Genomic DNA, 16,073 nt, shown 5'->3' with positions numbered 1-16,073 from the left:
AACAAATCCCTAGTCGCTTATGTAAATCCACAAACATCTTTTTTTAAATGTTTTGAGTCTCCACGTATTCTTCCACTATTCCAAACAAGAAAAGCCTAGGCTTATTGCTCTTGTTGAACAACAAATGAGGCCTTGGCTTTTCACAGCAGTAGAAACTGATATGGTCAGCTGCCAGCTATGCAGTTGTTTGGTGCTTTATTGGAAACCTCTGCAGCAATTATTGGATCTAGAGTTTTATAGTTATTATATTTATAGTGCTTCATATTGCCAAGCTTGATAGTGTTAGTGGGAGGACAGTGAAGGCATGGAGGGATGTTGCTGGTTCAGGCAGGTCTTTATTAAACTACAATTTAATAAATTGTATAATTTATTAACAAATCTACAATTTGAAACTAAAATTATCCTGCAGCTAGGATCACACCTTCCCCCTTCTCTTAACGACAGACTACTTTTCTTCTAAATTCTCTCTATTCATTGTAGGTTTCATTTCAGCCCTCTCTTCACCTATCCTGACTTCACACCTCCTGATTGGCCTCTCTTTCTGTCCCCTTCTCCCGCCCCTCACTCCTCCTCTCTCCCAGCTTTTGTTCTCCCGCTATATTACCTTTGCTTACTGCCCTGTCTTTCTCACACCTGAAGAAGGCTCCACAGCTGAAATGTTGTTTTCTTTCTTCTCTTTTCAGCATGGAATAAACCTATTACTTGTTACTTTGTAAACTACAATTCTACTAGTTTTGTGTGATTTGGCTCCTAGAGTCCTTTAACAGATAGCTGTAGTAATAAGGTGTACCAGCAAAGGGATGAGGGGAAAGGTTTTTGCTCTGTATTTGATTTATTTTCAAAGGAAACAAGCAAATATATGATGACAATCAAAATCAGGAATATTATTTCAATAAGTGCAATTACTGTACATTACTAAAACTATTTTATCTTCTTTTACTAGATCAATCATTTATTTTAGACGTTCGTTTATGACAGAGAATGCAAATTCAGAATCCCAGTTCTATCTGATTTAACTGATGATGGTGAGCAGCTATCTGAGATGATAAGATACTGTGTCAGTAGGGCTCTCTAACAAACTGTCTTTCCAATCAATAATGGATCAGAACAAACTGTACATAAGAGCCCAAAGTGTGAACAATGCTTAGAAACATTGGCCTGCAGACAGTCAAATGATGATGATGGAAGGATTGTGTCTGCTGACACCTGGGATAGCAGTCCTTCACAGCTGCACAGAGCAGCATAAGCCTGCAGTGGAAGACAGATACCAACTGCGCAACTGCATAGGACATTTTTTTTTCGTCTGCATTAATTTTGTCAAAAAGCCTATCTAGAGGGGAATTGATAAATCTTTATACAAGATGCATCAGATTTCTCTATTAATTTATCCAAAATGAAAAAAAGTTAAATGAATTTAAGTGGGGTGCTTAAAGCCCTCCCACCTACAGTTGTGATTTGCAGAACACATGCTCTTCAAACTTTGCTTTCCCTTTCCTTTGCTGAACTGGAATGATGTTCACAGTTGCTCATTTTCAAGAGAAATCCGGGGGAAAGGACTTACACACTACAAGATATCAAACATTAAAATGCTACAGTGTGCAAACACTACATTTTCAAAGCCTCTTCCTTCAAGCTCATTATCAGACACTTTAATTGGAATTACACAGTGAGAACAAAAGGCTTGAAAGCTGCTTAATGATAAATCACTCTTAAATACTGTTCAATTTGTGATTCATTTCAAACAGTAATTACTTATCTTTAAATACATACATTGCAGTTTTAACATTGTATGTAATTCCTATGTTGTGACTCGGGTCTGGTTAAGGAATGCATTTAACATTGGCTCTTAATATATAATCTAAGAAGGTTTTTATCAATAATCAGTTAACTGTCTACCAGGCCATTCATATTATTCTTCCTAATGGTACATAAACATTCTAAATTAAGCATCTTCAAATTATTCCAGATCAGTTATACCACAAGAGTCAACACAGATTTACAGATTCTGAATGATGGCTGTCTGTTTGAAGGATTTTCTTTTCACTGTACTGTACAATAAAAGACCATGCAAGAAAAATATCTGTGATGTAATTAAATTAAACCTCATACAACAAGCACTGGTCTACAACTCACTGGGATTAACCCCAGAATAATTTAATTTCCATCACTGTGTGTACAAATACAGTATAAGATGATAAGGCCTACTGTGTTGGGCTGCAAGCTGCAAATTCTGTGATAAAAGGCACCTCCAGAAGTCTGCCAACAAGGTAGCTTTTGCAAATGATATAAGAACTGCACATAATAGACTAGTACAATGCAAACATTTAAAAATACTAATACTAAAACTACTAATTCATAAAATGCACAATATGCTTTTACACAGCTTACCACAATACGTGCAAAAACAACATCACATTTTCCCCACAATTTGTCTAAAGAAGTTGCTTATGTAGAAACAAAGCACCAGTTTAACACTAAACAACAGTGTCTTACTGTTATCACTTAAAGTCACTTATTAAATACATTTTATGGCTCAAGAAGTCACTCTACCATGGTGGAGTTTAGCTATTTATGCAAAGCTAAAATTCATTGTTCACAGGCGTACAATAAAATGACCTCGACCCTAGAAGAGATACTGTACATCAACACCTGCTCCAGCTAAGCACTTGCATTGGTTAAGGCTCTTGATATCCCACTTAGAACTTAAGGGACTAATAAGGGTTACTAATGAGAGGAGGCCATGCGGTCTTTCTAGTCTGTTTGCCTGCTAGTAGATAACTGCTCAGAGGATCTCATCCAGCTGCTTTTGAAAGAAGCCAGTGTATCAGATTCATGAACTTGGCTGGGTAGGATGTTCCAGACGAACAAATACATTCAAGTACTTATGCAATATACTGTATAGACATAAATCTTATATTATCAGCCAAAGATTATTTTGAAAAATAAAATATTTAACTCACCTCTCTCTTTCTGAGCTTAGATAGCAAACTAGGTGGCAGGCCCACAATAGTGGGCCTGCATAGGTACAAAAGGCTGTCAGAAAAATTGCTGGAATTTCAACATAGTTCTCCAGTCCCACAAAGCCTGCTGAGATATCCACAGTTGCAATGTTATTGGAATTACCCTAAAAGAAAAAAAAAGTTATTTTTTACTGTATATTGTCTCTCAGTATTTGAAAATAAAATGTAGGTGAAGTTGAAGGCTATGATTTAAGAATGTTTTAGATCAACACTAGAATATGTTTGGAATGTCTTTTAAGAATCCTAAATACTATTTACCGACATGGAAACAATAAATAAATGCATCAACAGGAGACAAATGCATCCAAGCTGATTTAGAACGATTAATTCTTATTTAGCTTCAGGAAAGTGTGCAGAGTACTACTAATGGCAGATTAATTACAGTTTGATGTATACAGTATATGTGTGTTCAATACACTCCCCAATAAATGAGTAATGAGAAGGTAAGGAAATCATTCCAAGATGTATAGGTATATGCAAATGTCATTAGCCTGTATGCTAGAGAAAGTCTCAGTCCCAATCAAGAGATTTGAAGACCACCATATGCCAAATTGAGGGACAGAAACTAGTAACTCCTAAATTAGATGTTCACGTTTACTTGGAAGTCAATTTCACTATGTAAGTCTCACTGTTTCTTTCAAATTTCAACTTCCTTCCTATAGCTGGGAGGTTTCAGAATACCTACAACAAACCCTAAAAGCAAATCCATGATCCTCGAGTCCTTGAACTTTAGTTTTTCAGTTTGTTTATATCATTAGCCTAAATGTTGCACAGCCAAACCCAGAGAAGCGAGGGGTTGTCCAACTTCATTGTGTGCAACGGCTAAGTATGGCTTTCATGAATCCAGGGTAACAACTTTTGTCAACATCCAGTATTTTTTCTCATTCACCTTTTCACGTTACGCTAACAGTGCTAGTCCCCTGTGACTACAGGTATTCCTACAGATATTCAGTGTTGCTAGGATGCTTGTTTACGTGAGAGCTCCAGGAGCAGGGTTTATCCTGACAGGCCTGGGCCTATGAAACCAGGTTTGCATTCCCCAGTAGTACTGCTGCTTATCAACAGAGCTTTTGCCACACGTCTTACTGTCGAAAACTGGAAATTACAAAAGAAAATACAATAAATGGCATTCAATAACAATAAGACCTTTAAAAATTCTAAACTATTGATCAGTTCTACCCTTTTGTATCATGTAGGATAGAAATTATTATTATGAAGTCACATTTAATATTTGAGTTATACTGTATGGAGATGGTTGTGCAAGGCAGTGGTGTTCACTTGTAATTGAGTGGATAAGGGCTCAGGTGGTGGGGTAGAGCATTTGGATGGCCCATATACCATCTTTGTCTTATGGTATTGATATGATGCTTATAGGATTGATGAATAAACTGAAATGCCAGTTTTATGCCAAATGTTGTTAAATGCCAATTCTTACAGTATATTATGTTTTCTAAGTTCCAGCTTTCTTTACTTCTATGTGCTAAGAAATACAGTTTAAATAAATCCGTCTGCTCATATCCAGACAAACCTGAGTCAATCTGAATCTGCATATGTTATGTGGCCATGTGCTCACCTAAAAATAGTTAGGACTACTGATATCTTTGAAATATTTAATATTATACAGTTGTACACTAGAAGTCCAACTTCAACTCCATGGTCACTTCTGAAGACCCAATAAATTACTTAATTTATTCCAGTTCAGGCAGCTGGCTAGAAATGACCATTTTTCCACTTTCTTTCTCCAAATACCCCTTTTCATGACCAGGTGAGGGCTCGTAAAGGATACAAATTTGACGAAAGTATTCTCGACTACTGACAGCAGAAAATGAATTCTTCTGGTGCCACTGATGACAACATAGAGGCATGTGTAATTCAAATATCTATTTGGATTCCTTTCCCCTGAACACACTGCAGCAGCCAAGAATCAGGGAATGCAGAGGTATTGTTTCAATTATTCTTACCCAGCATGTAGGAGAATTAATGAAACCCTTCATTTTGCTTTTCCTTCTTTATTAAGAGTTTCCAATTTAAAAAAATGCTGTGATGATAACAATGTAATTATACCTGATAAAAATAAAACGGAAGCATGGCTGTGGTCATCACTTTATGCAAATTGCCAGTTAAAAGCTTATAATTTTATGCTTCATTGCGTAACATGGCTTGTAACGTGAATATTAAAGATCCTGAGACAAATGAATGACCCTGAGAATGTCTTTACATGTTCAGGCACAAACTACAGTATGAATGTTTCATGAGCTGTTACCTGAAAGTAAAGGAACGCTTGACCAAACCAGTAATGCATTATGGTAGTTTGTGCTGCATCATACTGAAGCTCTTTCCAGATGAACTGAGCCATGATGGTCTGAATCAAGAGGCAGAATAACAGGACAGGAAGGTTGTGAGGCCTGAAGAGCAGAGCTGCCAGCAGTACCACACCACTGTAGATCTCCCACAATCCCCTGCTCTTTAGTTGGGTATCTGAACTGATGACCTGTGACCTCAGCAAGTCCTTAGCACCTGTGAACAAGATGCCAAGGACAAAGATGTAGACGAAACGGGCTTCCACAGTACCCCTAGGGGAAAACAAAAACAAATTACAAATAAAGACAACCAAATAACAGCAACATAAAAAAGCAATGAGACAAGTAAATCAATATGATTGCAGCCATGCTGAGAATGGGTCATATTGTTTTCTAAATATCACATTACTTCAGAAGGAATTCAAGATGAAACCATAAGTTAACATGTTTACTTGCCTTAATACTTTGGGTTTCTTGACATGCACAGTAGGTAACATTTATTTTTCACCTGCCCACAATTTATCAGTCTTAAAAGTCTTAAATGAAAATAACAGTTAGGCTAACTTTAAATTCTGCTTATGTGATGCAGTCACTGATATGTACTCTAGTGCTGTGTTAATTTTCAGTACTGAAATCATTGCTGGTTTATGGATAGAGCAGTACAAAATCTCTTCTCACCTTGGGTCCTAGATCAAAACCCTGACCTTTGCTTCTTCTGTCAAACTACCACAGACAAATGATCTACATATAAATCTGTGAAAATATACAATTGTTTTAAGAAAACCTTACTAATACTACAGAAATACTGCAGGTCTACCAGGATGGACAACATCATTTACTGTTACATGCTTTCCCAAATTCATATAGACATAATATATTTTTTACGAGTTATAATCTTTTGTTTTTTCCACATATTGAGAATAAAAAAAAATCACAATCCATGACACAAGTGTATTACAATTTTAACATAACCTTGCTTGCAGGGTTGTATGGTTGAATGGTAAGCAAGCATTTCAAAATGAATCACAGAAAAAAAACAAAGGATTGGACCATTCCTGAGAAAGAGGGACTCCCACTTCCTTAAAAAATAACAAGAGAACTAAAATTAACAAGAACTTAAAATACTAGAAGAGAACCTGTGCATGTCTCAAAAGTAAAATCAAACAACTTAAATAATTTATGAAATAATAAAAATAATGTATTTTTCTTATTACATTTTTAAGGTCAAATAGTATTTTTCTCCTTTTGCTAAAATGTCCCTTTGTGAGATGGGCCTCCTGCCTGGTAGCAACACTCTGGAAACCACAGATTACATTTTTTTCTTCCCAAGATTCCCTGGATTTTCTCTTTTAAGAACAAACTAATCTCCACTTAGAAATGTGAGTTTCACAATAACGGCATGTAGCAGTACAGCCTGATAAAATATTGTTTAAATCAACCAAGTGTTACTGCTGATAGTGAAAACAGGGCAATTTTTCTTTGTCAACAGCTGACTTATCTAGCTAAATTAAAAAAATAAAGGCTAACGAGCACAATTTATCGCCCCCTCCCCACCCCCCCCCCCTTTCCTGAGCAAAAGACTGCAGTTTAACTTGAAATCAAATATAATTTACAGTCTGAGTAAAAAAGAATGCTTTCAGCTTCCAGGTCACTTGGACTGATTAAAGTTTTAAAGTTGGGGGGGGCTGTGTGATGTTGGAGCAATTTTTAATATGGGTACATTTTTTTTATTAAAGTTACTATATACATACTGGAATCAGAGCAGAAAGGTACTGTATACCTTCTACAGTTCACATTTTTTCATTCTATGAAATTAAGAACATAGAGCTTTGAATTTTATGATTTTTTTGTCTGGTATTATAACATCACTTTATTAAACCTATACAATTTCTTGTATTAGGAATTTGTCTTTTCGCATACCCCAGCTTGCTCTCCATGAGACACACAGACACACAGATAGGGAGAGAGCCTGGGGTCAGAGCGCAGGGTCTGCCATTATACAGCGCTCCTGGAGCAGCTGGGGTTAAGGGCCTTGCTCAGAGGCCCAATGGAGTAGGACTTCCCTGCCGGCCACAGGATTTGAACCGGCAACCTTCCAGCCACATGCGCAGGTCCTTAGCCACAGAGCCAACACTCCGCCCCAAACATTGTATTATGCAAACATTAAAAAAAAGTACACTCAGGTGGCTATGCTATTTGTAGGCAGTATGTGGAAAATACAAGTATTTAGATTGAGAATTTGTTATTAAATAGAAAGCAGAGGGTAAAGATGAGTCTTGAATACTAAACCTGGTGTGATATAATTACAGTACTTGACTACTACAGAGATCAGTGCTAGGTCCATTGTTCTTCTTAACATATCAATGATGTACTTTCTTGTATAGTTAGTAAGCTATTCAGATGATACCAAATTAGGAGGATTAGCAAACACTGCAGAAGCAGCAAATGACTTTCAGGAAGATTTAGATAAAAATCAAGACTGCACAAATACTTAGACAAGTGCAGTGTAGGTATTGAAAACAAACCATAAATATAAAATATAAAATGCAAATTGCTGAGCCAGAAGAGGCTATGTTTGAAAAAGAATAAGGTGCTTATGTTGACACATACTGTAACTTACATCTTCTAGGCACTATGAAGAAGTACTTAACATGGCAAATACAATTCTATAATACATTGTACAGCTAAAAACATAATTTAAATCAAGATATTTTATGTTAAAAATGCACAACATACTTGTAAGCACTCATGTGGAATATTATGTACAATTTTGGTATGTACAGCATTATAGAAAATACATTGCTGCTCTGGAAAGAAGAGGAACCAAAAACATTCCAGGGCTTAAGGGAATGTCCTACACTGACAGGCTAAGAAACGTGTTTTACGGAGAAGATTACAAGAGGCCTATTCAAACCTTGAATTAAGTCAGCCCAGCAGAGTTCTTCAGAATGAACAGTGAAACACAAACCAGCAGATACAAGTGCAAACTATGCGGAAGTGCATTAATAACAGAGAACAGGAGATAATTCTTTACCCAAAGGGTTGGGAGAATACGGAGCATGCTACCCAGCGTGTTGAGTCCAATACCCCGTCTTCTTTCAAGTAATGGCTGGATGAGATCCGTGGATCAATTAACTATAACCTCTTTATGTTCTTACAGTATGCTATAAAGCAGAAAACCTTAAAATCCAGCTCACCGGACAACTAGAGCATTTAGTTGCATTTTATACTAGCTAGAGTTAGTTAGAAAACTGGCTTATTTCTGGTAAATATTTGTAGACATAAATGAAGAACTGTATAAACACTGGAACTTGCAAAACTATATTAACAATAAAAAGAAAAAATGGTGAATCTGAAATATTTGGTTAGCAAGGAAAATCAGATTAACTGGTCATTATGTCTACTTAATAACATTAACAGTAGAACAATTTATTTTTTCTCAGAATATGGAGGTCCTGAATGGCTGTAATTGACTCTTAACAAATGTAGGGTAAAATAAGCTACTTATGTAAATGTTAACCACAGATTCCTGTTAAATGTACCAATGCTGTACTTTATCTTTAAGGGCTTTACCATATAATTACTGTAGGTACACCATCAAACTACTGTTAAACAGTAAGAAAAGGCATGATAATTTTAATTCTAACATTTACTAGTTTACCTATGTATTAAAAATTCAAACGTTTTGATAATAACACAAGATTGCATACATCAAGTGCTTATCTCAGAGGTAAATTAATCTGAATGATTAATAATCTGAAGTCTGTTCTGATGATGATGCAGGACGTATTGTTTTTAAACATGGATTCTTTGTAGAGAGAAGACATTTAATAGCTAGAACAAGTAAAACTTCAGAAATTCTCATAATACCTAACACAATCAGTATTTAAGAATTTACATATAATTTCATGCCCCATAAACTCCTAATCCAAACCCCACAACTTAATCACACACAAAAAATTCAGTATTATATTTTTTCTAATCCTGAGTGATACTGTCTAGCTCCCATGAACCGAAGAACTCCTGCTTTCAGAAGCAATGTGTAACAGACACTCGAAAACAAAGAAGAAACAAGCTACCAAACAAAACATTTGCATTAATTTAACCCTGAGTTCTTCAAGTCCACCTTGAGTGAGTTTTGAATCTGTGAAAATCTGTGAAAATTCCACAAAAATAAAAAAAGGAATATTAATACAAAATACTGAATATCTCTGATACCCATCTTTACATGGAAAACTCTTCATGCAGTAAGGTGACCAAGAAATGCCACAATAATTGAACAACTACACACAAACATTTTGCCCTATAAACTATTACCAAACCAGCCTAAAAGGTTCTCCATAATGACTCAATCAGTGGGCAGATCAGTGGAACAAGTGCGTCTTTCCTCATTCTCAACATGGAGGTACTGGAGTTATTGCTGTGAGCCAAACTGTAAAGACACAACTGGTGCTTCCTAAATTTGGTGAGTTTATAATAAAAATAAATGACGGTTCAAGATTTTTGCTTTTAGTTTGATCCAATATCAGCAGTAAGTACTAACCTCTGCAATACTGCAGGTTTTGCCAGGATTCAACTCCCTTAAAGTAGCAAGGTTTGGAATAAACAGAGCTCATTTGAAAAAATAAAATGTGTATACCTTTGCAGGACACTGTCAATAAACATTAGAATGTTAACTCATACATCAAAACAGATGTAAACTCATGTTAACTCATACATCAAAACAGTCAAAAATGGCAAGAAGCCATTTGACTCATCCAGCCCCTTTGTAGTTAATAGCTAATTAATCCAAGGGTCTTATTTGTTGTTTCTTTAAAGGAGCCAGGACAGTGGATTTAACAACGTGGCTTTTGTATCTTACTACCTAATCCCACAACCCTTTAAGTAAATAATCTTTCCTTGTTCTCAGTTTTAAATGCATTTCCACACAGTTTCACTGTTCCATTCTAGATCATGTGTCACTGTTCATTTTGAAGAAGTCTGCTACAGTAGGTTGACTTTGTCAATGTTCATGACAATCTTGGATTACCGTAACAAATCCCCTCATGGTATTCTCTGTTCAAGGCTAATAAGGTCCAGTTTTGTCAGTATATTGCATTTTCTTAAAACCTGGAATGTTTGCGGTTGCTTTTTCTCCAGATTAATTCAGAATAAGCAGGGGGAGGAAAAAAATTACACGATTTCTGAACCTTTGTAATGAAAAGTATTTTTTTATGCAATTTTTCTGTTTCATGTACAGTATTTTGCAGGTTTTATGAGTGACTGTTCACATGTTATGGGTGGTCTAGTGTTGCTTGCTCTAGAGACTTACTGTATGTCTATCCTACACTTTGGGGTATAACCAGGCCTCTCTTATTAAAATGCACACCTGACAAAGCCTGCGAGGTCCATTCACATTTAGGATATGTACAGTATATAGTTATATACCGTATATCAACCACTCCCAATAGCTGAGTCAAATGATTCTTAAAGTGGACAAGAGGAGGTGAGAATTTCAAAACAGAAAAAGAGCAATACCAGCTGTAAATCTGAAAGCTACAATTTCCACACAGCCTATACAATTTGAAGAGGTCACAAGAAAAATCAATCAACCTCTTAAGGAGATTTTTTTTTACGTTTGCCACACACAACTCTGGAGCAGCACAGATGGGCAGAAAATAAATGCAAATGTAATCTCAGCCTCTCCTTTTGCTATTTAGAAGTGCCACATACCCTCGAGGGGAAATCGCGCTGAAATGTCACAATGGCATTAATGTGCTGCATAGTAAAGTGGTCTTGCTGCCAAGATAACACCTCCCCTCTTTCAAAAGCCTCTGCAGACATAAAAGCTTTGAAGAGAATGAAGTGCTTAAACTGTCAGTGAAGCACAGAGCGTTTATGCCACTGGAAACTCAAAATGATAGGCCCAGAATGTCACTAAGACATTTTAAAAACTCACACACATATCAGAAAAGCACACATAACCATGTCAGCTGCAAAATGTCATACATAAAAGAAAAAAATCTATGACACTTTGTTTTAGATACAGATACTGGTATGACATGTATGGTATGATACTACAGCTACAGGCTGAGGCGCCATTCAAAGAAATTGGAATGTATAATAAAGATAACAAAATTAAACTGGAAAATCAAGTATGGATAAAGTGGCAGATTTTAGATCTAACTTCAATTAACTATTAATTAATCCCAGACATTTTCAACATACTGTATATTGTTTTTGAAGAAAAATATTTTACTCTAAGGTCAATAAAAACATATAATTAAACCATTTCAAAGTATTCATTAAGTTATTTATATAGAGTAACAACTAACACAAAATAGATGGGCAAACAAAATAGTTCTTATGTTCCTGAGCAGACTAAGAGTTTCTCTTCACCCACGCCACGAAACCACATCTATCACACTCACTGGAGTTTTTGTTTAAAGATGATATTATTTAGAATTATTTTTATTCTTTCTGTGCAAAGTGTTGTTAGATATAAAAAGAAACCAGCAATCAGTCAGTGACTTACTCAATACAGCTATGGAAACTACACAGAGGATTTATAAAATATTGACAGGGCAACTGACAAAATGAAAATACGTATTCATTTGAAAATATGTTTTTTTATTTGCCTCAGCCTTGCTAGAACAAAGGAAAGTAACAGATAACTGTGAGACACATTTCGAAAGGACTTTTTCATGCTTGAAACAATGAAATGAGAACATGATGGCACAAATAGAAGTTAGACACAAATGAATTTAGGGTTGAATGAAGTAATAAGCTGTGGGGGTGTGGAATTAAACACCCGGTTTAGCTGTTAAAATTGACTCACAGAAATAATTTGACAAAATTGTATCTCAGCTTCTATTAACTAGGGGATTGGGGTAGACTGTGGAATCACCAACTTGGAAACTGGATAGGGCTGAATTTCCCCATGAAAGGAGGCCAAACCTTTTGGCATAGCTGAAGCATCTATGGCCTCTTGAGCAACAAAATGCGGTTTAGAAGCTGGATATGACCATGAGCATCCATACAGTATTTGAATCCAGTTGTACATAAGAAGGCCTGTATGCCTCCTCCCATCCTTTTGTAATATCCCTGCCTTTAAAATGATTGTGAAAGGCCAACCCCTTCTCATATGGGTCATAAAGCCTGAGCACATGGACAAACCACAATAGAAGGAAAATACTGTACAAAGGCTTTATTTCGGTAAAGCTCTTCGAAGGAGACACAAAAGGCGCATCTGACTTAACAGCTACCACTGTAATATACCAAACCTAGGCTAAATGAAAGCCAAATGAAAATGGGACTCTTACCCGTCACCAATTATCTAATCAATTAACCAATTTATCACACGTGAATCTACAGTATATACGAGTGCCTCTGCCTCTAGTGGCAGTTCAGCTGAAACTAATATGCTCACTACTGCTAGCCTGCCACAGTGCTACATAGATCTAGAATACCTATTTAAGCCTGAGGTATGTCTAAAAGACAAAAATGATAGAATAATAACATGTTCTCTTAATGTTTTTGTCCTTCTCTGCATAAGACATCGCAAAGCTGTCTGAATATACCCTTTCTGAAAGTCACAGGGAAGTAGATGTTATGTGGTTGAAAACAGTATTCTTGAAGTAAAAAAAAAAAAGGTCACTGCCACACAAACAAGAGGCTCACCACACAATTCTTTGATATTTTTACCTAGATTAACCAAATTGTAGTTAATTGTAAAATACAGCCATTTGTCCTGGTAAATTCTTCAAGTAAGTCCAACTCAAGGGCAAATAAAGTAGACATTGTTCGACACAGGTACTCCACAAAAACTCAGCCTCAGTTGGATTTACACAAAATACAACAATGAAAACAAGTTACAGTTCTACTTCCCTGTGTGTCGTATATTCACACACAAACCTAATCTTCCATACTTCTAGAACTTAGAGAGTTCTAATGAAAAATGAAATTCATTTACATCTTCATATAGAAAAGGCAGGAATAAATGTATGCAAATGAGGCATCAGTACTAACAGACAAAATTAGGTTAATCACAGCAGAAATGTAAATGCACACTTGTATATTTTCCTTTTGTCACAGCTGCTCAAAATTAAATTTTGATTATTGTCTAAAAACCCATTATGCCTGTTTTATAAAAAGAAAACAGTCCAACTCATTTGTCATCGGTAGAACGTGGTAAATACCTTGTATGAATGATCTCTGGACACCAAAGCCAAAAAGACTTCTAGATTTTGTTTTGGCCCTCATTTATTCTTCACATGACCAGGTTGTGCAAAAGAAGCTCTAGCTTACTGTCTATGCCTTGCTGTTATTGTTTATTTTTAAAACTACTATTTTTCAAAGGGACTATTAAATAGAAGAATGCATTGGGCACATACAGTAGATGATAATCTATGAATCAAATCATCAAACCTCACAAGCCTTTAAAAGCAAAATGCTATTGTTCACTATATTGGTGTGCATTACTAATCTGTAAAATCCTTTACAACAAAGTAATGCTGTACAATTATATCATGGTGGTGCAATCATATGATTTGAATCCAGTCAGTAAACACAAGGTGATGCACACATTTTTCCCATCAGGTTTGCGGCATCTCATTGATTTATCCTGTTCTGCCATAAACTGAATAATAAAATGAATATCATAATATTTTAAAGAAAAAAATGAATTAATTGTGCAAAAACAAGCAAAAAGAACACGAAAATGCTGGTAGTCATTCAATAGATACAGTATTCACTTTCAGGAACACACAGATGCATTTATAGGCTTATTAAATATCATATCACTTATTCTATGTCATGTATAGCACAAATCAATAGGAACATAGTACCACTGAATAATAAACAGTGTTTGATCATGAGATACATTGGAGAGTAATAGACTAATGTTAGAATTTTGTGGGAGACTTCCCTGTTGTTCAATTCCAAAACATTTCATAAAGCACAGGCTGGGATCCACAGTTCAGAAATCAATGGTTGAACCCTATACCATGCCATTTGTCAGTTGCGTCAGATTGCATTTATAGGCTCAGATTTGGCTAATGATTTCCTGACTTTTCACACAAAGGTTACAGAAAAAATGTTAATTTTATTCAACTTTCTCCTATGGTTGTTTTCAGTTTCATGGAACAGATCTTCTGGAGTTATTTGAACATTAATTACCCTTTATATACTGTACAGTAAAATAAAAATTAAAAAATTAAAATTAAATTAAAATTGTTCATTGCTTTCTCTGCTACTGAAAATACAAACTACAGTGTGGTTTTCTTCTACACACAGAAGTAACTCCCTGGGACCACATGCAGGGTATAACTTGGAAGAAAGACTCTCACATGACTGACAAGTCCATGGAGCTGAAACCTGACATGGTTTATTTCCAAATATGTTTTAACTGGAAGTATTACATCAGACAATTAGTTTTATAAGCATATACAGAGAGAAGAAGAAGAGGAGAGAGAGAGAAGAAAGAGATTAATCTTAATAACACTGAAACAAAAGACATTTATAAAAGAATTGATGTTTGATTCTTCCAGAAAAAAAAAATCATTGATTTCTTAATGAAAAAAGGAGAAAGATACAGAAATATATCTCTCAGTCTAAGATAGCAAAATCATACCTTTTTATAGATTTGAAAAGAGCCCAGATTTAAAAAAAACTAAGCGTTTTGCTTCAGGGAGGATGTGAATGAAGAAGATCATTCTAAAAACCTTTTGTGCAACTCAGAGCTGTGGGCATGAATGAGGCATTTCGAAATGACAGACAACTGAACCAGCAAATGAAACATACAGTAGTAGATAAAAAGAATACAATGAATAACTATTCCTCTTTTCAAAGACAGGATATTTACAGCAACAGAAGCCAACATCTGTATATTAACCACCACAGTTTTGTCTATGAAGTATGGGTCTGTTTTACACATCTATTTTGTGTGTTTAAGACTGCATTAAAAACAAAACAAAATAAATTTCTTTCTTGTACTTTTCTTGCTTCTTCACACAAACCACTTTTGTTTTCATCACATGTTGCAACTCTAAAGTCCCTCATGCATGAGAAGTATTTTGAAGGGGGAAAAATGGGTCATATACTGTACTTGTCAGAAGTGCCTTTTTCATGACAGAATGTAAATTTGAATTTTATTGCCAATCTCACATTTAACAGATAGATTTATTTTATAATCCTGTCAAGTGGGAGGAGGAGGAGATGTGTCTGCGAAGAACATTTTTTTTATTTTTGCTAAGCTGCCTGAGCGCCTTCATCTATAATTTCAAGTTAAATGCCAAAGGCAATTAGGTTTGCTTACATATTGTGCAACACACATAAAAAAGGCTCCAAGTAACAAGTTCAGAAGTTTGGAGGTTTGCAAGCATTGCAATTCAAAATACAAAAATTAAAGAGTTCACAGAGTGTAAGAAGAAATACAATCTATCTTGAAAGACGACAGAATAACCCAAGTTGCAGACATCATATGGAGTTGCATTACTGCCAAGCTATATTTTACTATTTACTCTAAAGCAAAGCAGCTTTAAAATCATGCAAACACTCAGACTGTTCCTACTGCTTCTTTTGTTATCGGTTTGATATTTTCTGCAGCCTGTTTGGTTACAGTAATGAAATCATTAGGCTAGAGTTCATGTTTTTAATTAGGAAGTAAGGAAAGCAAAATGGAACTTTTGTTAGTAGGGTGAACCTGCAGATGTCTGTTTTCTTTTGACAGCATGATATTCATTCAGCTCAGAAAATAAATAAGGCCAATCTTACT

General features: G+C 35.6%; 1 protein-coding gene across 1 annotated transcript in view; it reads right to left on the bottom strand.

Moving 5' to 3' along the window:
• Nucleotides 1-16,073, bottom strand: part of pigg (phosphatidylinositol glycan anchor biosynthesis class G (EMM blood group)) — a 137,168-nt gene that overhangs the window by 19,053 nt on the left and 102,042 nt on the right. Inside the window, exons 11-12 of the mRNA XM_088911559.1 lie at nucleotides 5,284-5,593; nucleotides 2,961-3,124 (exon numbers count right to left, since the gene is read on the bottom strand). Coding sequence (XP_088767685.1) covers nucleotides 2,961-3,124; nucleotides 5,284-5,593 — 474 coding nt within the window. The remainder of the gene's footprint in view (nucleotides 1-2,960; nucleotides 3,125-5,283; nucleotides 5,594-16,073) is intronic.

Source organism: Atractosteus spatula, chromosome 1 (assembly GCF_055471065.1).
Source record: "Atractosteus spatula isolate fAtrSpa1 chromosome 1, fAtrSpa1.hap1, whole genome shotgun sequence".
Classification (NCBI taxonomy): Eukaryota; Metazoa; Chordata; class Actinopteri; order Semionotiformes; family Lepisosteidae; genus Atractosteus; species Atractosteus spatula.
The sequence above is the reverse complement of the archived record's forward strand: the minus strand, read 5'-3'. Positions and strand labels throughout refer to the sequence as shown.